The sequence below is a fragment of the Podarcis melisellensis genome, assembly GCF_964234715.1.
Source record: "Podarcis melisellensis genome assembly, chromosome: 7".
Lineage (NCBI taxonomy): Eukaryota > Metazoa > Chordata > Lepidosauria > Squamata > Lacertidae > Podarcis > Podarcis melisellensis.
In genome coordinates this window covers 6784051-6807512 of record NC_138539.1, presented here as the reverse complement: position 1 = coordinate 6807512, position 23462 = coordinate 6784051, and the positions used below count along the sequence as shown (strand labels likewise).

General features: G+C 43.1%; 1 protein-coding gene across 3 annotated transcripts in view; it reads right to left on the bottom strand.

The window, feature by feature from the left end:
• TRAPPC9 (trafficking protein particle complex subunit 9) overlaps window positions 1-23462 on the bottom strand; it is a 287922-nt gene that overhangs the window by 162584 nt on the left and 101876 nt on the right. For all 3 annotated transcript variants that reach the window (XM_081918682.1, XM_081918684.1, XM_081918683.1), the window contains 2 exons: window positions 9945-10097; window positions 3948-4039 (listed from right to left, as the gene is read on the bottom strand). In XM_081918682.1, the coding sequence (XP_081774808.1) occupies window positions 3948-4039; window positions 9945-10097 (245 nt within the window). The remainder of the gene's footprint in view (window positions 1-3947; window positions 4040-9944; window positions 10098-23462) is intronic.

Below are 23462 nucleotides of genomic sequence, written 5' to 3'. Positions count from 1 at the left end.
GTAGGCCAAAATCATCTGGAGGGCCAAGGTTGAGGAAGCCTGCCCCAAACATTTTGTGAATCTAAGTTTGGCCTCACTGAGGGGCAGTATTTACAGATGAGTATGAAAATGAGAGTACCCTTAAGCATTTTTAAAGAAAAAAAACACTGGATGAGAGTATGGTTCTTCGTCCTGAATAAGACTGACATGGGATGCCTCATGCTACCAAGTGAGCAATGCATGACTGGCATAAATATAAAACTGTCATAAAAGAGGGGCATGGATGTTTCAGGGGGTTTTTAATACTCTATCAGGTTGCTGTGAGAAGGGCAAGAGAGGCCCACACACCTGAGTTCTTTGGTAGATGGGCGGATTTAAACCGGCATGAATGTTCCAAATCACGTCATAGGATTTTTGCGTTGGTACACATTAGTAAGAATTCCAAACAAGTACTATATCTCCTGCCTTGACTATGCCAGAGCTTCTGAATTTATGTCAGCTCTGCAGCTTTCATGTGCAAAACCAGAGAAAGCCTCAAAAAACAAAGTGCACTCGACAGACACAGAGCAATTTCTGTTAGCATTCTCAGTCATTAAAGTTATACAGGTTAACTGCTCAAATAATCATGTCTCTGATGTTCTGAAGTAATTTCCACAGGTGGAATTTGAAATGGTGCATAAAATTAGCCCCTCCTGCCATTCTGTAAGCAGGTTTTTCCTCCGAGAGAAACAGTCCCGAGAAGAAACAACTCATGTTGCCCAATTAGGAGAAATAGGTAGATTGTTTATTAGAGCAAATGATTCACAACAACCTGGTTGGCAAATGTTTGAGCTATAAACCATTAAAAGCAAAGGTCCTTCCCCCCCCCCAAAAAAAAGCCTGAGGAAGTACCATCCACTTTGAGCCTGCCCATAAAAATCAAGCCTAGTGTGAGTGCTTTGTAATATGGTCTCTTAAAGGTAATCACCTGCAATAGGTGATTTCCACAGCAATGCCAATTCTACCCTGCTTTTTGGCAATCATAACTAGCAATAAATAGATATTTGGAGACAGAAGCAGGAGGCTCACATAATTATAATTCAATATAATTACTGATTTCAAACCAGTTGATATGCCTGCAGTGCTAATCTTTATAACCATGGCTTACAGTAATGAGACTTTTGGTATAAGGTTACAAACACTCACCCTGAAAAAGGTTCATATTCCTAGTCCAAATTTACTCCACGGTTGCTGCCAAATATCTCTAGGGAAGGGTCTGTAGCTCAGCGATACTGCTCATGTTTGACACACACAGGTCCAAGGTTCAGATCCTGGCATCTAACGATAGGGCTGGGGTAGCAGTGGACAACCACCACTGAGCCAGGGTAAAAGGTAAAAGTAAAGGTACCCCTGCCCGTACGGGCCAGTCTTGACAGACTCTGGGGTTGTGCGCCCATCTCACTTAAGAGGCCAGGGGCCAGCGCTGTCCGAAGACACTTCCGGGTCACGTGGCCAGCGTGACAAAGCTGCATCTGGCGAGCCAGAGCTGCACACGGAAACGCCGTTTACCTTCCCACTGGTAAGCGGTCCCTATTTATCTACTTGCACCCGGAGGTGCTTTCGAACTGCTAGGTTGGCAGGCGCTGGGACCGAGCAGCGGGAGCGCACCCCGCCGCAGGGATTCGAACCGCCGACCTTTCGATCAGCAAGTCCTAGGCGCTGAGGCTTTAACCCACAGCGCCACCTGTGTCCCTGTGTTCAATAATGGATTGAACATTATTAACATTAAAAAAAAACATCAAGACCAGTACAGGAAGAGAATTATGGAACTGTTCTGCCATGTTACACAACATAAAACAAGCACCAACAACCTGTAGCTTTTTAAAGAAAGAACTTGATGGAAAAATAATAAAGCCACCGTTCAGTTGAAATATCTTTTATGTCTTAGTTTTTTACTGCTAAGTGCTTATTATTCAGCTGCTGAGTTGTTAAAATGTCTTTATCAAAGGTTGAGTCTCTTATCTATTTTTCAAAACTGCCCCTAAGCCACATATTTTTTCCAAGAATCGTAAACCTAGCATTATTATTATTCTCAACTTCTGCAAAACCACTTTTGCTATGTCAGCCAAAATACTGTATCCTTGTTTTCCACGAGGCAGAACTTTCATATTGCTTATCTTTCAGAGCAGCCTATTAAATTCCACATGCTTTCAGAATTTTGCCAATTATCTTCTACAAACCGCATATTCAGTTCTGCATCTTTGGTACATGAACACATAACTAATGGTTATAACTTCATACTGGGCCCTGCCTGGTCTGTTCTTCCAGCCAGCAATTGTGTATGTGTTGTAAGCTTGTTTGAACTGTCTGATATCTGCCTGCGGATAAGAGTGTGTTTGTGTTGACTGTGATACTGCTGAGTGAATACAGGTTGTGTGTATGAGAAACACAAAAGCCAGAGTGTGTTGTATATGTGAGAGTTGGGCTAGAAGCAGGCTGCAGACAGAAGCCTGAGAGTGAGAGCCATGCTTGAAGGTCAGCAGTGTTGAAGCAATGATTCTTCAACATCAACTTCATTGGACTGGTCATGTTGTGCAGATGCCTGATGATCATCTTCCAAAGCAACTACTCTATTCCAAACTTAAAAATGGAAAGCGTAATGCTGGTGGTCAACAAAACAGGTTTAAAGACCGTCTCAAGACAAATTTTTAAAAAGGTAGTATAAACACTGACAAGTGGGAAACACTGGCCTCTGAACGCTCCTGTTGGAGAACAGCCTTTGCCAAAGGTGTCATGGGCTTTGAAGACACTCGAATTCAGGACGCAAGGGAGAAACGTGCTAGGAGGAAAGCACGCTTGGCAAATCCACACTGTGATCAGCTCCCACCCGGAAACCAATTTCCCCATTGTGGAAGGACATATGGAACCAGAATTGGCTTCCACAGTCACTTACGGACTCATTGTTAAAACTGTGTTTATGGAAGACAATCTTACTCTGCTACAAGTTATCGCCAAAGAAGAAGAACAGGAAGAAGAAGAAGAAAGATGTATAAATAAACCATATATCATATACCACTGTCTCCCTTGCCTCTCATTCCAAGATATGTGCCTGGAATTTTGCACTGTTCAGAGACCCGGGTTCCAACAATATATATGATCATGTCATGTTCCAGGAGAAATCTAGGCCTAAACAAGCATTACTGTGTAGGCATGTGCGTTTTAAGCAAGTTAACAAGAGAGGTGCAGTGTGCAGTGATATTTTCAACAAGGCATTTTTTCAGTGAAAGCTCACCCACTTTCCGCCAACACCAGTATGCAAATAAATTACGAAAAGCAGCCCTACTCAGCATTTCCTGATGCAAGGTCACAACATCTGGAGTCTACTTTTCATAGATAGCTAAACAGACAGAAGTGCCACATGTGTCTCCCATCTAGTTTGGCTGCAGTTTTGCTTTTACAGCTGTTTCCAACACGCCATAATGTAAATGTTAACCTCTTCCAATTCACAAAGATAATTCTTCATCTGCTTGCTCTCTGAACAGAAACGCCCCCCAAAACCCCCACTGCAAATAAAATAACTGAGAACGTGTTTTGATCATAAATCAGTAAGAAATATCCCACATAAATTACTATCCACAAATAAGAGTTATGCATTTCACTCAGAAAAACAACAGCATTTTTGTAAGAGCAAATCTCTACCACACTAGAGTAGACAGCAGAGTTATAACCCAACGATAACAATTAGTTTTGAGGATAATGAATGATTTTCTACAACCAAGTAAACAAAACCGAGGGGAAAGCCCTCATACTAAGTTACCTTGCTCCACTGATTTTTAGCAAATGATTAAAAATGGAAGCAGAGAGCTGCATTGCGCACTGTTCGACATTTCAAGAGGTTACCCAATGACTGTGCAGAGCTAACATCTGTAAGAAGCACCACAACATAAAGCAAATGTATATAATTATCAATCTTTTTCAGCATTACTCACCCCACTGGAGAGGAGCCAATTGCAAGTGCTCTAGGACCAGTTGATTGAGAACCCCTTCTATGCTTGCTTCTCCTTCACGCTTCAAAGAGGGGTAAATGATAGTTAAGGAGCACAGGAGACAGATGCAGCTCGTAAAAAGAAAACATACATGAATACAACATTTAAGGCTGCAATTTCTAGGAATAATTTTAGGTTGTTATTGGACAGAAAGAAGAGCAAAGAGAAATGTCAGTCCTGAACAGGACAGACAGGATCAATACTTGTTTTCTGAGTCAAGTGGCACAGATATCACAGGTATAGATGATATTGCTTCATAATACACAATAAGGCAAGTCACTGGCCTATCTAACCTTGCAAGCACTATGTATTCCAACAGGCAGCAACTGTCCAAGTGCTCAGGAGAGCACTATAGCAGCCTTGCTCCCCCAGGAGCAATCTATACCCCAACCTTCCTCCCAACAGAGTGGCAAACAACAATTGATAAAACAATAAAAGCATCTTTAAAATCCCCATACAGATGCAGACTAGGGAAGATCTCAAATTAAAAGCCTAGTTGAAAGAGGAAGGTCTGTGTTGTTGTTGTTTAGTCGTGTCCGACTCTTCGTGACCCCATGGACCAGAGCACGCCAGGCACTCCTGTCTTCCACTGCCTCCCGCAGTTTGGTCAAACTCATGTTTGTCGCTTCGAGAACACTGTCCAACCATCTCGTCCTCTGTCGTCCCCTTCTCTTTGTGCCCTCCATCTTTCCCAACATCAGGGTCTTTTCCAGGGAGTCTTCTCTTCTCATGAGGTGACCCAAGTCTCATCTTCAGGATCTGTCCTTCCAGGGAGCACTCAGGGCTGATTTCCTTCAGAATGGATAGGTTTGATCTTCTTGCAGTCCATGGGACTCTCAAGAGTCTCCTCCAGCACCAGAATTCAAAAGCATCCATTCTTTGGCGATCAGCCTTCTTTATGGTCCAGCTCTCACTTCCATACATCACTATTGGGAAAACCATAGCTTTTACTATACGGACCTTTGTTGGCAAGGTGATGTCTCCACTTTTTAAGATGGAAGGTCTATAGCAGGCAGCAAAAAGATGGCAGAGACAGCAAAAGCCACAACATCAAATATGCTTTTTAATGGGAGACGCCAAGGAATGAACCTGGGACCTTCGATACATGCTCTAGTTCTTCAACAAGTCCTCCTTCCCCCATGAAGGTTTCTGTTCTAGACAACCTATTTCCACTAAAATTATTTCTGCTTTTGCAGGTAACACCACTGTTACCACTAACTGTAAACCAAACAGCTTTATCTCCTGGTTATATGTAGAGCCTGAAGATCTGAAGGTCCATTCCCCACCCCATCCCCAATACATCCAGATGTACCCACAGGTAGATTCTATCTGTAATGAACACTGAGAAGTAAAATGTGCAAACTCTCAACTACATTTACTTAATGCTCACCTTTAAGGTCACTGAAAAAAAGTTGATAGCATATTTTTAGAATAAAGTTTGGATGCAAAGAGAAACAAACTTGTTTACTGTACCAACAAGACAACTTTTACTTTGAGATATTGCATGAATAAAATATCCTCCTGCTTAGACAGGTGGGTACAGATTCTTCCCACCACTGCCCCTGCACTGAGCCTTACAGCCCTTAATTGCTTTCACTCTGCAGTGCAGTTTGACCTCAGGCATTTTGCTATGAAGATGTTTCTTTCTGTCCCACTTGTCACTTCCTATGTGAAAAGGTACAAGTGAAGGAAGGCATCCCACTGCTACTTCAAGCATAAATGAATTAGCACATATTCATAAATAGAAATTATACTAATGGAAAACTGCTTAAAGTGATTAATGAATACATCTTACCATAAATATTTCCTCTCATTTGCATTCTGAACTTTCTGAATACTGATTATTATTGCATTTTTATCGTTTCAAACACATTTGTTGTGTGTTCCTCCACATTATTATTTTAATCAATCAATCAATTACATTTCTATACCACCCTTCATTTGTAGATCTCAGGATGGCTCACAGCATAGAAATACAAGATAAAAACACAAAATACATAATGCAAAAAGAACAAAAACAAACCAAGAAGCCTACCCACCGATGAAACATTTAAAAGTGCACCGGACGTCAATCAACCAAAGGCCTGTTTGAGGAGGAATGTTTTCGCCTGGTGCCTAAAGGTGTATAATGAAAGCACAAGGTGAACCCCACTAGGGAGAACATTCTCTCTCCGGTATTAACAAAATTTGCTTACGGAGATATCAGAAGAAAGCCCACTTAAAACTGTCTCATTCATCCAACTTGGCTCAAGGGCTTCTAGTATCGCCATATGAAGGTGTGTACATTTGTCCGTCTTGCCTTTGGCATTCATATTCTCTTTTAATAACTAAAACTACGGATGAAGAATCTTTTTCAGCCCAAGGCCAGCATTCCTTTGTGGCTAGCTTTCCAGTAGCCGCATGCAAGAGGTGGGAGCAAGGCCAGTGCAAAAAGTAGTGGCGCAGTCTCCATGCACATCCATTCTCATATATGGCAGAAACTCATTTATGCTCCACTACACATATTCATTCATTCATTCATACGTGCATTCATTCATTCTCTCTCTCTCTCTCTCTCTCTCTCTCTCTCTCTCTCTCTCTCTCTCTCTCCAACACACAAACATTTGTCACTCTCACTCCCCAGCAATTAGTTATGAGAAAAGCACTGGAGCTTCTTCCGCAAGCCCAATTGCTTGGGGAGAGATGAACCACTGCAGTAGCTGCCTTGTCAATACACTTGTCCAGCTCAGCGTTAATGGGAGAGACTGCTAATTATTTATGGAAGTGAGTCATGGGCGACTTACAACCGCCAGGAGTGACACCTCGATGCCTTCCACATGTGCTACATCAGGAGGATTTTGGGTATCACACAGTAGGGAAGAATTCCAATCAAAGAATTCCAGCATGCTTGCACTTGTGTCTCAGCGACATCTACATTGGCTTGGTCATGTCTACAAGAATGGAAGATGGCAGGATCCCCCAAGGACGTGCTCAAAACAGCTAGCAGTGCTGCTTCCCATTTCTAAGCACCTAGGAGCCAGCCGGCTTGCCAAAACTGCTCCTCAAATGCTGCCAAACGGCTCTCCAAAATAGAACTTCTTTTGAATAACCCACTAAATATTTAGAAAATATTAATAAAATGCACAGACTCACAAATATTAGCCAATCTCAAAATGGTATGCCATCTGTTCAAGTACTGAACAGCAACAACAAGATTCCGGTGTGCAGACAACAGCAGATGCTATTAGCACATGCTCATTAGGAAACAGGGGGTGGAGGCAAACCCCCGCATCCCAAGACTGGATCCGTAATCTAAACTATAAAAATCACTACAGTGGTACCTTGGTTTGCAAACAGTCTGGTTTGCATACGTTTTGGATTACAAACACATCCAACCCAGAAGTGCGTGTCTTGGTTTGTGAATTTTTTTTGGATTACAACCCATTTTTTGGAGGGGGGGACGAACAAATTTTTTTTGGAGGCCCCATTGGCGAAAGTGCGCCTTGGGTTACAGCTTGTTTTGCTTTACGAACGGACCTGCAGATCGGATTTTAGTTGTAAACCAAGGTACCACTGTATATGATGCTGTTTAATAAACAATATCTCAATCTGTATTTTAAATCCTAAGGACCTATTCCTACGCAGGAGGAGCACATATGCACCTTCACATTTACACCACTGCACAGCAACAAGCTGGGCAGATGCACGTGATAGGCAATAGGGGTGGGGAACCTTTTGCAGCCGGGGGTTCAATTCCCTTGTGACAAATGCTAATTTCATGTAATTTGTCCAGTGTGCTACATTCCAGCCACACATAGGTCAGAGGTTTCTATGCATGAATATGGGGTAACTGTGCCCCTGAAGGACCAGGTGCGCAGCCTGGGAGTCATTTTGGACTAACAGCTGTCTATGGAGGCGCAGGTTAATTCTGGGTCCAGGGCAGCTGTTTACCAGCTCCATCTGGTACGCAGGCTGAGATCCTGCCTGCCTGCAGACTATTTTGCTGGAGGGGGGCATGTTCTAGTTATCTCTCGCTTGGACTACTGCAATGCGCTCTACGTGGGGCTACCTTTGAAGGTGACTCGGAAACTGCAATTAATCCAGAATGCGGCAGATAGACTGGTGACTGGGAGTGGCTGCCGAGACCATATAACACCGGTCCTGAAAGATCTTCATTGGCTCTCAGTACGTTTCCGAGCACAATTCAAAGTGTTGGTGCTGACCCCAAACAGGGTTTAAAGTCCTAAACAGCCTCGGTCCGGTATACCTGAAGGAGCATCTCCACCCCCATCATTCTGCCCGGACACTGAGGTCCAGCACCGAGGGCCTTCTGGCAGTTTCCTCGCTGCAAGAAGCAAGGTTACAGGGAACCAGGCAGAGGGCCTTCTCAGTAGTGGCACCTGCCCTGTGGAATGCCCTCCCATCAGATCTCAAAGCAATAAACAACTATTTTACTTTTAAAAGACAACTGAAGGCGGCCCTGTTTAGGGAAGCTCTTGTCTGATGCTGTATTGTTTTGAATATTCGGTTGGAAGCTGCCCAGAGTGGCTGGGGAAACCCAGACAGATGGGCGGGGTATAAATAATAATAAAAGTAGTAGTAGTAGTAGTAGTAGTAGTAATAGTGTGCTTATTTATATCTATACACCCACAGAAGCAAGAGGCATTATTCAACAACACATTCCAGCAAGGCAAAATCATTCAAGCAGAGGGCATATCAGGCCAGTGAAGGGTGTATCCAGGGGAGAGTCCTGAAGGCTGCACAGAGGGGCCTGGACTTTTTGATTCTCCCCCCTAGAACTAAAGGCTTCCCTTTCTCATTGACAAGTACAGCCAGCATATTTGGAGTTGGGGTTTAAGTGAAGAAGCAATGTGCTCCATCTTTGGGCCTTGATACTAACTGTGTAAGCAGTTATTAGGAAACATAATGTGCTCCTTAAAAAAAAAATGTTTCAGGGAGATGCCTTCAATGGTACAAGCTGAAATTTAGGGAAGGCCACAGAAAATGGCTTATGTGGTGGAAATACAGAAAAGTGCTGCTTTAAATCAACGGGCCCCCGTGGTCCTGTTCAAAGTTGCTCTGACTGACAGCTGCCTCCAGCACTTTTGGAGAAGGGCTCCTACAGGAATCAATTAAAATGTTGAAAGCTATTGCTAGCAGCATCCTCTCTTTATACCTTCCAGCTGAATTGTGGTCAGGAGTTGGTTTAATCTGCCCTGTTCTGGTCCTGCAGAGAAGCCCACAGGGCAGGCCAACAAGGTGGCACCACAGACGGCTCTGAGTCCACAAATTGCTCCAACGAAGGCCCAACTGACTCCTTTAAAGTCTCTAGGTCGCCTTTCCCAGGCCCCACCCCTAATGGAGAACTTTCTGGCCTGAAGACAGTCTCTCCTCCTTTACTACTGGACCAATGAGTTATTGCGGGAGGAATTTAGATCCTCAGGCTCACGGGAAGATCCCAACTCTTGCCATAAAGGCCCTGCTGCCGTGAGAGGTTGTTCCAAGGAATCCCGTCTGCCAGGCTGGGAGTCCTGAACCTTGACTGGTCTCTCGGCAGGTAGCATTGCTGCCTTGGACTCTGTGTTTCAGTTACTGCTGGGCTCCAGTGTGGTGCCATAATTCATCTCCCGAGTGGCCTTCTCAAGCCCTGCGCCATCTCAGAGGCAATTCCACAAAACACAGTGCAGTTCTTTATCTTGCATTATTCAAGAAAACAGATGAACCCTGGAGTGTGCCCACTTGAATCAAAGGATTGCAAGGCATCATACTGAACATACTGGAAAAATCTAAACCAGTTAAGAGTTAAAATTAAGTTTAAGAACTCTATAATTATGTTAAATGATCAATTTTAAACCATGTTCTCTTTCAAACTTCTTTACAAAAATCATTTGAATTAAAGGTCACAGGCTTCCTACAAGAGTATCTTAAGGAGGGAAAAAATAGTATTTCTGAAAGGATATGATTTTCCAAAGAATGTCTAACTTGCTGTTGATCTCCAGACCTTTTGCTTGCTGTCTCTCTTCTTCCAGCTGCTTTGGGTTTGTAAATTGTGCTCTTTCACCAGGGGAGTCCGGGTAGCTCTCAAAGTTGAACTTGTCAACTTGGATAGCCATACTGCAGTAAAAAACAACAATTATTATTGGAGAAGTTTTATGGAACAATGTCTTGCAGGTCGCACGACAATTTTCATCACATCAGAAAAGCATCAGTAAGCAGTAGTGGTGCAAAGCGCAAACAGAACTGAAACAAGCCCAAAATGATGTCGCCGCCTTGTAAATATAGTTTTTAAAGGTGATATTTAGCTTTCTTGTAAATAAAATTATTCCTAAACAAATTTGGAAGGACCATTGGTCCTATTTAACGTTCACACACTTCTAGAACGGCATATGAACAGATCATAATTAATAACCATACAGAAATACATACAAACTCAATTGCAGTTGGCTACTAAACCAGGGTGCCATTATTTTTCTGTGCATACATGTTCACACAAACAAACCCATCTAGCCTTCTACTCCCGCTCAGTCAAGTTATTTACCAGCTTGAATAGCTTGACTAAGCAAAGAACCAGGCAATTTAAAAATGTAGAGCTTTAAAACACACAATTGTAAAATGCATACCCACAAACATATACAATTTAGAACACGGCAGCCATGCGCTTTAGAAGTACCATATTTTTTGCTCTATAAGACTCACTTTTTCCCTCCTAAAAAGTAAGGGGAAATGTGTGCGCGTCTTATGGAGTGAATGCAGGCTGCACAGCTATCACAGAAGCCAGAACAGCAAGAGGGATTGCTGATTTCACTGCGCAGCGATCTCTCTTGCTGTTCTGGCTTCCTAGATTCAGAACATTTTTTTTCTTGTTTTCCTCCTCCAAAAATTAGGTGCGTCTTGTGGTCTGGTGCGTCTTATAGAGCGAAAAATACGGTAGATATTAGATTTGATTAAAATGCATGTATTATGGCTATGATCTCCACTGAAATCCAGCATGGAACACTGTGCAGAGCCCATAGGAAAGGAATAAATTAGGCAGAGATGTTGAAACTCTTGGTTTTAAGTTTCTTGCCTCTTCTAGGTACTCATGTGGTCTTGTTCAAGTCATATTTTGCTATACAACTGTTGTAATTAATGTATCATGGAAATTTGACTGGCAGATATCAAAACATCATATTTTCAGGTTCTTCTAGCAATCACATCAAACACTAGACTGTAGTACCTATTCATATAGCAATTTGTTTTGAAGTTTCCACAGTAATCTTTCTCCGCTTTGCTAAGGAAGTATTGTGTTTTTGCAAAAAGTCTCCCACAAGTTAGCTACTTGAAAAACTGAACACAGTCACTCTCTAATGCACACTCAGAAGTAGATCGGCTTAAACGTCATCACAATATTCAATTAGAAATGGAGATGTTATACTATTAATTTAATTTAATCTAATCTAATTTAATTATTATCTATTGCTATTTGATTGTAATGCAGCTCCTTTATTAAAATTAGTGTGGACCTCTCATTCTTTCATTGCTTAGAAACCATATTATGAAATGTGATTTTAGAATAAAATGACTCATACAGCCCACAGGAACCACCTTTACTCATAATCGAAAACTGGTTTTATAAAAGTTTGGCATTTAACATTTATATCAGGATTTCTGTGCTACCTTTTGGCCCAAACCACCTTAAGCAGCTTCCAAGCAATTAAAAACCATATGTGCTACAAGTATACACACATTATATTTCAACTAGTATATGTTAAAGTATGTAGCCCTCTAGAAAAAGAATTTAACAAAATCTTAAGTTTCTAAAACAAAGTAAAAATCCAATAAAATAACCTGTGGGAGGGGGGGTGAGATTACTCAGGAATTTTACCAGAATAAAAGATGTAAATATCCAATCATAAAGGGAACTCTATTTCAATGTTCACAAAAACCAGTCTATTTTGGCAAAACCGAGGATGGCAGTGGACAACTTACGAACAGATATACGAGAAATTACGTACCTCACATGTAAACAGAGTTAACACACGCAATTACCATGCCCTGAAAACCAGACACTTTGTCAATGCCTACCCCCCGTAGTTACCCCACTCACTTCAAATAATAGCAATATATACTTGAAGGTAGCACTATTTTTCTAAAATAATAGGTACCAGAATTCAATATGTTCTCTTAGAATGGCAATGGTGCCCACCAGAGTTCCAGTGAGTTCTGGCTGAAAAAAATGGTTTTCCTCTGCAACCAAAGGGGTATGTGTATGTTTTCCCTTCTAAACGTATTGTTTTCAGAAAGTTGCAGTTATCATTAAGGCTAGATTGTGTCGTCTGCTGCAGACTCCACCCAGGCATTGACCAACTGTGTCACCTAATCATTTCAACAGAGACTTTTAGGTGAAGAGTGAAATCTTTCCAGATGGAAGGACACTGCAAAATGGTTTAAAAGAAATCACAAAACGAGTGTGCTTTTCATGATCCCTCACAACTGCTTCACTTATAACAACCAGAAGTCCACCTGAAAAGTTGGTGGCCAAATACAAAGTCTTATTAAGTAAGTGCCACTTATTAAATCTGACTCATAGATGTTGTTTTTCTAAAAATTGTGTTTTGGCTGATAGAAATACAGGTACAGTGAGGGGGGGGGGAGTATTTGATCCCCTGGTAAATTTGCCCGTTTGCCCTCTGACAAAGAAATGACCAGTCCATAATTTTAATGGTAGGTTTATTGCAGCTGTGAGAGACAGAATAACAACAGGAAAAAACCCAGAAACCCAGAAGACAAAAGTCAGAGATTGATGTGCATTATAATGAGTGAAATAAGTATTTGATCCCCTATCATCCAGCCAGATGTCAGGCTACCTGGTATCTTCACTGTATGTAAGGAGCTGAGATTAGAAGCACCTGCTGTAAGGGAGAGGTCTTACCTGTAATCCCAGCTCATTACAGTACCTGTACAAAAGACACCTGTCGACAGAAGCAATCAATCCAGCAGATTCTAATGTAGCCACCATGACCAAGACCAAAGAGCTGTCCAAGGATGTCAGGGACAAGACTGTAGACCTGCACAAGGCTGGACTAGGCTACAAGACTATTGCCAAGCAGCTTGGTGAGAAGGTGACAACAGTAGGTGCGATAATTCGCAAATGGAAGAAAAACAAAATAGCTGTCGACCTCCCTCGGTCTGGGGCTCCATGCAAGATCTCATCTTGTGGAGTTGCAATGATCAGGAGAACGGTGATGAAGCAGCCCAGAACTCCACGGGGGGAACTTGTCAATGATCTCAGGGCAGCCGGGACCATAGTCACCATGAAAACAGTTGGTAAGACACTACACCGTGAAGGACTGAGATCCTGCAGAGCCCGCAAAGTCCCCTTGCTCTAGACAGCACATGTACAGGCCAGTCTGCAGTTTGCCAATGCACATCTGCAATGACCCAGAGGAGAACTGGGTGAAAGTTTTGTGGTCAGATGAGACCAAAATCGAGCTCTTTGGCATCAACTCAACTCGTCATGTTTGGGGGAGGAAGGAATGTTGTCTATGACCCCAAGAACACCACCCCCACAGTCAAACATGGAGGGGAACATATTATGTTTTGGGGGTGTTTTTCTGCTAAGGGGACAGGACACCTTCACCGTATCAAAGGGACAATGGACGGGACCATGTATCGTCAAACCTTGGGTGAGCACCTCCTTCCCTCAGTCAGGGCATTGGAAATGGGTCAAGGATGGGTATTCCAGCATGACAATGACCCAAAACACACGGCCAAGGAGTGGCTCAAGAAGAAGCACATTAAGGTCCTGGAGTGGCCTAGCCAGTCTCCAGACCTCAATCCCATCGAAAATCTGTGGAGGGAGCTATAGGTTCGAGTAGCTACACATCAGCCTCAAAATCTTACCTACTTGAAGAGGATCTGCAAAGAGGAGTGGGGCAAAATACCTCCTGAGATGTGTGCAAACCTGGTGGCCACCTACAAGAAACGTCTGACCCCTGTAATTGCCAACAAGGGTTTTGCCACCAAGTACTAAGTCATCTTTTGCAAAGGGATAAAACAGGCAAATTTAGCAGGGGATCAAATACTTTCCCTCCTCACTGTACTACTGTATATATATTATACCCTCTAGTTACCTTCCATCCAAGGAGGTTTAATAAGATAATATGCTGTTTTATTTTCCCAATAATTCAGCCTTAAAGCAGGCATTGCTCCTGATCTGGCAGCATGCAAAGGAAAGGCTGTGTCTACTTTGCCTCTGATTCATTTTGTATTGATTTGTCTTTGAATGTTATTGCCAGTGCTCCAGCCCTTCACTTACTTCTATTAGTGAATAGCGACTGCTGCACATGACACCTATGTTGTGCCAGTTGAACTGGCTGCCAGTGTGAACTGGCTGCACACTTCAAAGGGCTTTTAAATGCATTCACAACCCTGAGCAGTTTAGATTCAGGCTAGTTTAAGGATCACTTCCACCTGTATCAACCTGCCTGCATCTTAAGATCATCCTTAAGATACACTGCTCAGACGACTCGAGACTAAATTAGAAGATTGGCAAGAATGCAGAACAACGTCTTATCAGTGAAGGTCTCACAACTGTGAAATCAGACCTCATATGGACTTACACTCACTCTCATATTTTTATTCAAGCTTTTAAAGACTTGCCTTTTTACTCTGGTTTCGGTGCGACTATGTTATATTGGGGATTTTTTAAAAATCTAGGATTAGCTTTAAGAACTAGTGCTATATAAACAAAATTTATACGGTTTTATTGAGTTTTAAAACTGTATTGATTTACTCCATGTGATAAATTAATTGTAAGCTGTTGTGTGAAACTTGTGCTTAAAAGCAAACTAAAAATATATCTGTGAAAATTAATATTGTGATATTTCAGTGATCTGCACAAATATAGAACCTATTCAGTATAAGTGATAAATCACCAATTAACCTGTTCCAACCTTCTACTGAAAACTGAACGTATGTACAGAGCAGCTATTCTCCCAGTTGCTGGTTTTCCAAGCACCTGGCAGAAATTCTATCTCTATGAGAGATTTCTTTCCATACTGCAGATTTCAAACTCTGTCCTCTTGTACTCTGGAAAACATCATGCACTCTGATGATGTAATATAACAACGTTAATAGGCAACAGCATGAATCAAGCCATCTTGATTTCTAATTTTTTTATATATCCAAAATTGTTTTCAATTCCTTTGTTTATGTTTGTAACTGTTTTTATTTTATAATTGTATATTTTGCTGTTGTGAAGTGTGAGCTAAAAATCCATATTGAATTCCTAAATCTATTGTGAGTAAATAAAACCAAAATTAATAAAAACATGGAAGACTGGAACAAGGCCATCAAACCACATGCATTATTTACCCAATGACATCTGAAGGCCGGCAACCAATATGCCAGGCAAATTTCAGGGGGAATGTGTTCAACCATTACGGTGCAACCATAGAAAAGCCTCACAAACCAATGATAAACCATGGCTTTACATCAACCCAAATAACTTTGTTTAGTTAGCTGGGACAGGTTCAGACATTAAGACAAGCCAAGGTTTAGTGTTACATGTCAATATGGCTACTATATCTGCTATGGAAGTTACATTACAGCAGCCTCCGCAGAAATTTCTTTGAAGCTTTTAAAAATACTGAGTCACATCATACCATTTTAAAACTTAATTCCATATTGCTCGTGTTAGGAAATATGAGGAGAAAAAGCATAGTAATGAAGGTCACAGCGCGGTCTGTAGAAAGAGACGGTCAAAGACAACTAAGGTTTCTTCTATGGAAGAGTATATATTCTGAAGCTTCAAATCACACCATAGGTATAGATGTAATGAAACAAACTGACAAGTTATTTCCATAACCAGGCATATTTCTATCTGCAATCATGACCTAAAAATAAGTTTCTTAACAGGTGTTTGTCTTATTTTGACTGCTTGGTAAAAAATAAGAAGCATGGAGTTCAGCCAGATGCAATTGAAGCATTTTATATGCTGCATATAATCATTTATTTTATCTGATAGGTGAGGTCTTCAGTGTTGGATGTGGAGCGTGTAATTAGAACAGTGTTCTGAACATACTTGCTATGAGATACCTGAAGTGCCTTATATTCATGTTAATCTAGCATCTATAGTCCAAATGAAAGGAGTCAAGTTGGTCTTGAACCTATTTCAAGATGGAGTATTATAGCCTGTCTAGCAGGCAACCAAATCAGGTAGTAGGAATCAAAATTTTAAGAGCCTTTAGTCCGTTGGGTAATTTACATGTAAAGGTTATTTTTATCTGTCATCTGTAACACTGCCCTGAAAGCCTGAAATAATTAAATAAAATAATATAACCAGTATTTTTGCTTCAGCAGAAATGAAAGATGAAATAAATAATACCCTGGCTAAAAAAGGGAAATGTTTCTGTGGATAGTGGGTGTAAATTTTGCACCTTCATAGCTCTATTTAAAGCACATAAACACAGACATGACCAATTATAAGGGGAATGCTCACAGTGTAACTGTTTGTTGGAGATAAAATTTTATGAACAACTAGCCAAAAGGAAAAGGAAAAAGAATATTAGGAAATTGTTTCCTAATTGTATGATGATTTTATATAAATACGTTTGTGTGTTAAATGCTTCCCCACACCAACATTTTGTTCCACATTTGAGATCCATATAAATGACTTTAGGGATGTCTGTTGAGTCATTTTACTGTTCTGTTCACTGGTTAAGATATAATAACAATAATAATATTTTGGATAGGCATGTTTCTTTATAGTGTTAATACCAGATATTTTCACAATGAGCACTGCAGAAAAAGCCTTGAAGAAAGCTAGCTGACATCCACAAGCTAGAAAAGCACGGAATACCTAGTGCACAAATGGAATTCTCGCACTGATTATACTGTTTCTGTATCAAAATCAGAAATAGACACAGCTTCATTCTCATTCTGATTCACAGTTTCTCGGGCAAAAAGGAGAGTTCGCTCACACTGTAAAACTGAAGAGCAAGGGTGTGTAGGGGGAGAATACGATGACCTCTACAATATTCTCCACAGATCTGTGCATTAGTCATCAGAGTTAAAGCTTTGCCTCTGGAGACCTGAAATCAGCTTCACGTTGCTTGAAGGGGATTAAAAGAATGAATCGCCAAGGAATTCAATAGTGATGACTCAGAACACATATTTTCATTATGGAAATTTCAGTTACAGGTCACTCTATCTTTCCATGCAGCCAAAGTGAGCTGGAAAGAAAAGAAAATGTGAATACAGAGACATAGTCGGATCAAGTAAACTATTGCTGTGTATTATGCTTCTTGGAAGGGTCTATTGCTTTATTCTGTTCATGTGCCTGAATTGATTCCTAAGGATAAAAACTGGATAAAGTGAGCTTTTCAAAATGTGGATATGACCTCCCCCAAGGTGATAAGAGTGTTTTTTATAGCTATTATGCTGCTAATTTATTTTTTTCCTCCTCTCAGTTGCCTGCTCCATACAGAAACACACCAACAATAGGACAAGTCTTTTCTTTGTCTATTATGATATAGACAGCATGTCAGGGAGATGGGCTGTAGATTAGCCCTCTCTACTTAGGTTACCTCTCTGCATTTAGGAAGAAATCAGAACCCAGTCAAAATTCAATGTAGTTTGCAAGATTCTGGAACTCCATGCTGGAGGAGACCAGGTGAAGCCCTAGTGTGCATGCAAATATCTAAATGTGCAGCTGAGGGCATTCGGGAAATATCCCCTAGGAATGCTAAGAAACGATCAGGCAGTGTTTTGGTTAGTAAAAATGCATCAGCAGAAAAAGCTGCTCAACTTTTCCACTAAAGATAGCCTTTCAAGAACTGAACTTTTATTTCAGGAAAAAAGCACTTGTCTGGTATCAAAATGTCTAAACTGATGCAAGACCGAAAAGAGAGGAATCCTATGGCAAAGATCTCCCAGGGTTAAGAACGAAGGATGCAGCTGATCTCTGGCTGAGCCAGAAAGTCCCCACCCCTGGCTCAGTCAAAGATATGGTGGCGTAACTTGCTCATCCTGGCTCAGCTGAAACTGGTTGAACTTACGCCAGCTTTTGGTGTATAGCATTGCTCCCTACATTGGCTAAGCTCAGAACATACATATCTAAACAATTAAACTCCCAAGAGGTGGTCATATAATTTAAAGTGCTTGAAAACCTGTGCATCCAGCCAATGTCCAGAACCAAATCCTATGCACAAGAAGTTGCCATAAAGAAAGTGGGTGTAAATTAAGCCAGCGGATGCTGCTGTTCTGGCCGACAGAAAACAACCCCTTAAAATAGTGTTCTATGCCAGGTTGCTGGGAACCAAACTGAATGGGCTTAGGATCCAGCCTAACTCCTCCCTCTCTGGTTCTGCCCCCATCATGCTCCTGAAATGCCCCTTTTGCAGGGAGGGGGGCACTTACACTGGCCTTGGATCAAGTTACACAGCATATCTTTGGATGAGCAGGCTTGGGGACTTAACACTGGCTGAGAGTAGCTGAGCCAGAAATCAGCTGGCTGAATCAGAGATCCACTGCACTCTAAGCTGCTCATCCTATGGTTCTTCTTGCCATAGGTGTGCCTCCTTTTTCTCTCTCATCTCTAATTTATTGACACTGGAAACCTGTAGGAGTGGGGAAAGGCTGAAAACGGCATGGGAGATAAACAGAACAAGTAACGTATCTGCCTTGCTGTCTTGGTGGAAATTAATAGAGATGATGTAACCTCCGAAGGGGACGTGGGTGGCGCTGTGGGTTAAACCACAGAACATAGGACTTGCTGATCAGAAGGTCGGCGGTTCAAATCCCTGTGACGGGGTGAGCTCCCGTTGCTCTGTCCCTGCTCCTGTCCACCTAGCAGTTCAAAAGCACATCAAAGTGCAAGTAGATAAATAGGTACCGCTCCAGCGGGAAGGTAAACAGTGTTTCCATGCGCTGCTCTGGTTTGCTAGAAGCGGCTTAGTCATGCTGGCCACATGACCTGGAAGCTGTATGCCAGCTCCCTCGGGCAATAAAGCGAGATGAGCGCCGCAACCCCAGAGTCGGCCACGACTGGACCTAATGGTCAGGGGTCCCTTTACCTTTTAACCTCCGAAGACCATCAGAGATACTTAAATAAATAGACAGGAATTTTACAGGAGTGAATGCTATGTTCAAAGGGCTCTTCCACATGTGGTGGACTTCTCTGGCTGTTAAAATATTCCGGGTACGGGAATTTGGCAATGTTGGTGATAAAGTGCAACCACTGATGGAGCCTACCAATCTATTATTAGCCAGGCTATGAAATTTCAAAGCTCCTAAGAGAGCCAGTGTGGTATAGTGGTTAAGAGCAGTGGACTTGTAATCTGGTGAACCGGGTTCGTGTCCCCGCTCCTCCACATGCTGCTGCTGGGTGACCTTGGGCCAGTCACACTTCTCTGAAGTCTCCCAGCCCCACTCACCTCACAGAGTGTTTGTTGTGGGGGAGGAAGGGAAAAGGAGAATGTTAGCCGCTTTGAGACACCTTAAGGGGAGTGAAAGGCGGGATAGCAAATCCAAACTCTTCTTCTAATCAGGATTATCCCCAAAATTTATCCCCAAAATTACCATATTGTTTTTACTACCAGCAACTTGGATTGGAAGAGTCAGATATTGTAAACCCCCTTCAGTTTTCTAGGATTTGGCAAACGGCAGAAAAGTACAGCATACAGTGGTACCCCGCAAGACGAACGCCTCGCGAGACGAAAAACTCGCAAAACGAAAGGTTTTTTCGTTTTCGAGTTGCCTCGCAAGACGAATTTCCCTATGGGCTTGCTTCGCAAAACGAAGCTTGCCCAGGGGACAGCGGGTCTTCTCTTTTGAAGCAAGGGGCGGCGGGGAGAAGCGATCTTCTCCCCGCAGCCCCAGGTCCGGGGACAGCGGGAAGCGCTTCGCGCTGCCCCCGGACCTCTTTTGAAGCAAGGGTTTGCGGGGAAAAGCGATCTCCCCGCAGCCCCTTGCTTCAAAAGAGGTCCGGGGGCAGCGGGAAGCGCAGCGCTTCTTCCCCGCTGCCCCCGGACCTCTTTTGAAGCAAGGGGCTGCGGGGAGATCGCTTCTCCCCACCGCCCCTTGCTTCAAAAGAGGTCCGGGGACAGCGGGAAGCGCTTCGCGCTGCCCCGACCTCTTTTGAAGCAAGGGTTTGCGGGGAAAAGCGATCTCCCCGCAGCCCCTTGCTTCAAAAGAGGTCCGGGGGCAGCGGGAAGCGCAGCGCTTCTTCCCCGCTGCCCCCGGACCTCTTTTGAAGCAAGGGGCTGCGGGGAGATCGCTTCTCCCGGTGCTCCGAAGCCGGGCGGGGGGGAGGGAACACCTGCCCCCACCGCCCGGCTTCGGAACGCTGCTCCGAAGCGGGGCGGGGGGGGGGAACACCTGCCCCAGCCGCCCCGCTTCGGAACGCTGCTCCGAAGCGGGGCGGGGGGGCGGGAACACCTGCCCCCACCGCCCGGCTTCGGAACGCTGCTCCGAAGCGGGGCGGGGGGGGGTGGGAACACCTGCCCCCACCGCCCGGCTTCGGAACGCTGCTCCGAAGCGGGCCGGGGGGGCGGGAACACCTACCCCAGCCGCCCCGCTTCGGAATGCTGCTCCGAAGCGGGGCGGGGGGGCGGGAACACCTACCCCAGCCGCCCCGCTTCGGAACGCTGCTCCGAAGCGGGGCGGGGGGGTGGGAACACCTACCCCAGCCGCCCCGCTTCGGAACGCTGCTCCGAAGCGGGGCGGGGGGGGCGGGAACCTCTCACCCCGCCGCCGGGCATCGGAACGAGGTCCTGGACCTCTTCTGAAGGCAGGCGGGGGCAAAAGTCTTTGCTCCCCCCGCCTGCCTTCCCGGGACAGCGGAGACTTCTCCGCTGCCCCGGGCGATCTTAAAATGCTGGCGGACGGGAGCGAAGCGTTCGCTGCCGACCCCCAGCATTTTAAAATCTCCTCGGGGCAGCGGAGACTTCGCTCCCGCCCGCCAGCATTTTAAAATCGCCCCGGGACAGCAGGGGCTTTTAAAATGCTGGCGGTCGGCAGCAAAGCCCTCCTGTCCCCGGAGCTTGCGGGGCGGGAGGTGGGAAGAAGGGCTTTTCTTCCCACCGCCAGCCTTCAGAACAGCCTTCTGAAGGCTGGCAGTGGGAAGAAAAGCCCTTGTCCCCCCCCCCCAGCCTTCAGAAGAGGTCGGGGGACAGACTGTCCCCGGACCTGGTCTGAAGGCGGTTTCCCTAGGAACGCATTAATTGATTTTCAATGCATTCCTATGGGAAACCGTGCATCGCAAGACGAAAAAACCGCAAGACGAAGAGACTTGCGGAACGAATTAATTTCGTCTTGCGAGGCACCACTGTACTTATGTAGGAATGTTAAGGATAGCAGGAAAGGATATACTGAATACGTATTATCCTCCCTTCACTCATGCTAATGAGTGATGTAGCAGAGCAAATTTCCCTCAATGGAAGCTAGTATGCAGATTCATTTGAATCGCTTAGTTAAGATTATTTCCTTGTGTCCCCTTTTGATCCCTCTTAAAAGAATAAAGACAAAAGAGTCTTTCTGAGTAAAGTTTACTCGCATTTCAGTTCACAATTTGATCCCTGAAAGGCAGGCTTTACTTGGTAGTTACATAAAGAAACTGTGAGTTTGTCTCATATGGAGATTGAACTCATGTGCTGCTGGCTGAGAACCAGCAGACAGAAAAATTAATTAACAAAATGGCTGCAGGAGAGCAGCATAGCAGCAAGAGATAGAACAACAGTAGTATCAAGACAGCAAGAATCAAGATGAGCTGAGAAAATGGCTGCATGACCTGGCTCTTTTATGGAGTCAGCCAGAGCCACGCCCATCTCCCAGATCACATGCAGGGGGAGGAGCTCCAGAATAGTGGAACAGGAAGTTACACTGACTGGATGTCCCCCTGCCTGTGCCCACTCTAGGGAAATAAGGAATGTTGCATTTGACTGCACCAATGGATTACATCCCACAAGTTATTCAGGTATTGTAGCCGTGTTGGTCTGTCATAATAAATAACAATGATGAAAGATTTTTTTAAAAAAATATTGAAAGATGTTCTAGTAGCATCTTAAACCCCAACTAAGTATAAGCTTTCTAGGTATGAGCTTTCGTGTGTATACTTAGTTGGTCTTTAAGATGCTACTGAAACATCTTTCAATATTCTTTTTTTAATCTTTCATCATTTTATCTTTCATCGTTGTTATTTATCCCACAACTTAGACATTCTGAAATGACAGCAGTTGAATGGACAGGCAGGTTTTTATGGCAGCAATAATACTGTGGTGATCTCCTATTACCATGCGGCTGCTTATTATTTTCACTGTTTATTACTCCTTAAATTTCTTCTTTTAGGGAAAAATTACCCCAAGACAGTGGACAAAATTTTGTATAAAACAGTCCTCAAACAGGTGTTTTTACCATCTTTATTGTTGGCTCAGAGGATTATTATTATTATTATTACTACTACTACTACTACTACTATTATTGTTAATTCATAAAATTTCTATATTGCCCATCATCCGAAGATCACAGGGTGGTTTAAATATAAAAACCCAAAATACATACCATAACAACAACAAAAATAATACCCCCAACTATTATTATTTCAAACCCACTGGCCCAAGAACCATAAATGTTCTATATCTAGTAAAACACAGTGGGGTCAGCTAGTACTAAATCAACTAAAAATCTAATGATAGCAACAAAACATTTTTATTTGCAATTAAATCTGCCATTCTGCTATTAATATGCAGAACTTTTGTTAGGGTTTTTAAATAGTAACATTGGGGGGGGGGTTAATCCCAATTAGCAGCATTTCCCGCAATAACCTTTCTCAGAATAAATCTTGTGTGTAAGGCTGAGATAGTTACTATAGCAACTGAAGGCAATTTCAAGCCACCGTTAATGAGAAATGCAGTATCTGTTACAGAAGATGCTGCTGGTAGCCTGACACAATGTAAAGAATTAGTTACTGGCCCCTTCTACTCCAAAAGCAGCATAAAACTGCCGTACAAAAATGTTTAACATCTTCATTGTTGTTTCACACTCTGCCTAACGCCAAGCGATCCTGGATCACTGCACAAAGTGCCATGTTAAATCTTTAAGGTATGGATGGATGGTAGGCAATATTTTTCAGAACTCAACCATACTTTACATCATATAATTAACATATAGGTCATAAAGAACTTGGGCAAAACGCAACACGTTTAAAGCGAGGGGCGATTATGAGGCACTCACAAAGGCCCCCATTGTTGGCCCCAAACAGATTTAATTTTTCTAAAAATAAATCTCTAGAAAGGTATGAAGTGTAAGCAGTTTCTATGAAATGGTTGCTTCTATCTTTCAGCATCTTAAAAAGCAGAGACATCACCTTGCCAACAAAGGTCCGTTTAGTTAAAGCTATGGTTTTCCCAGTAGTGACGTATGGAAGTGAGAGCTGGACCATAAAGAAGGCTGATCACCAAAGAATTGATGCTTTTGAATTATGGTGCTGGAGGAGACTCT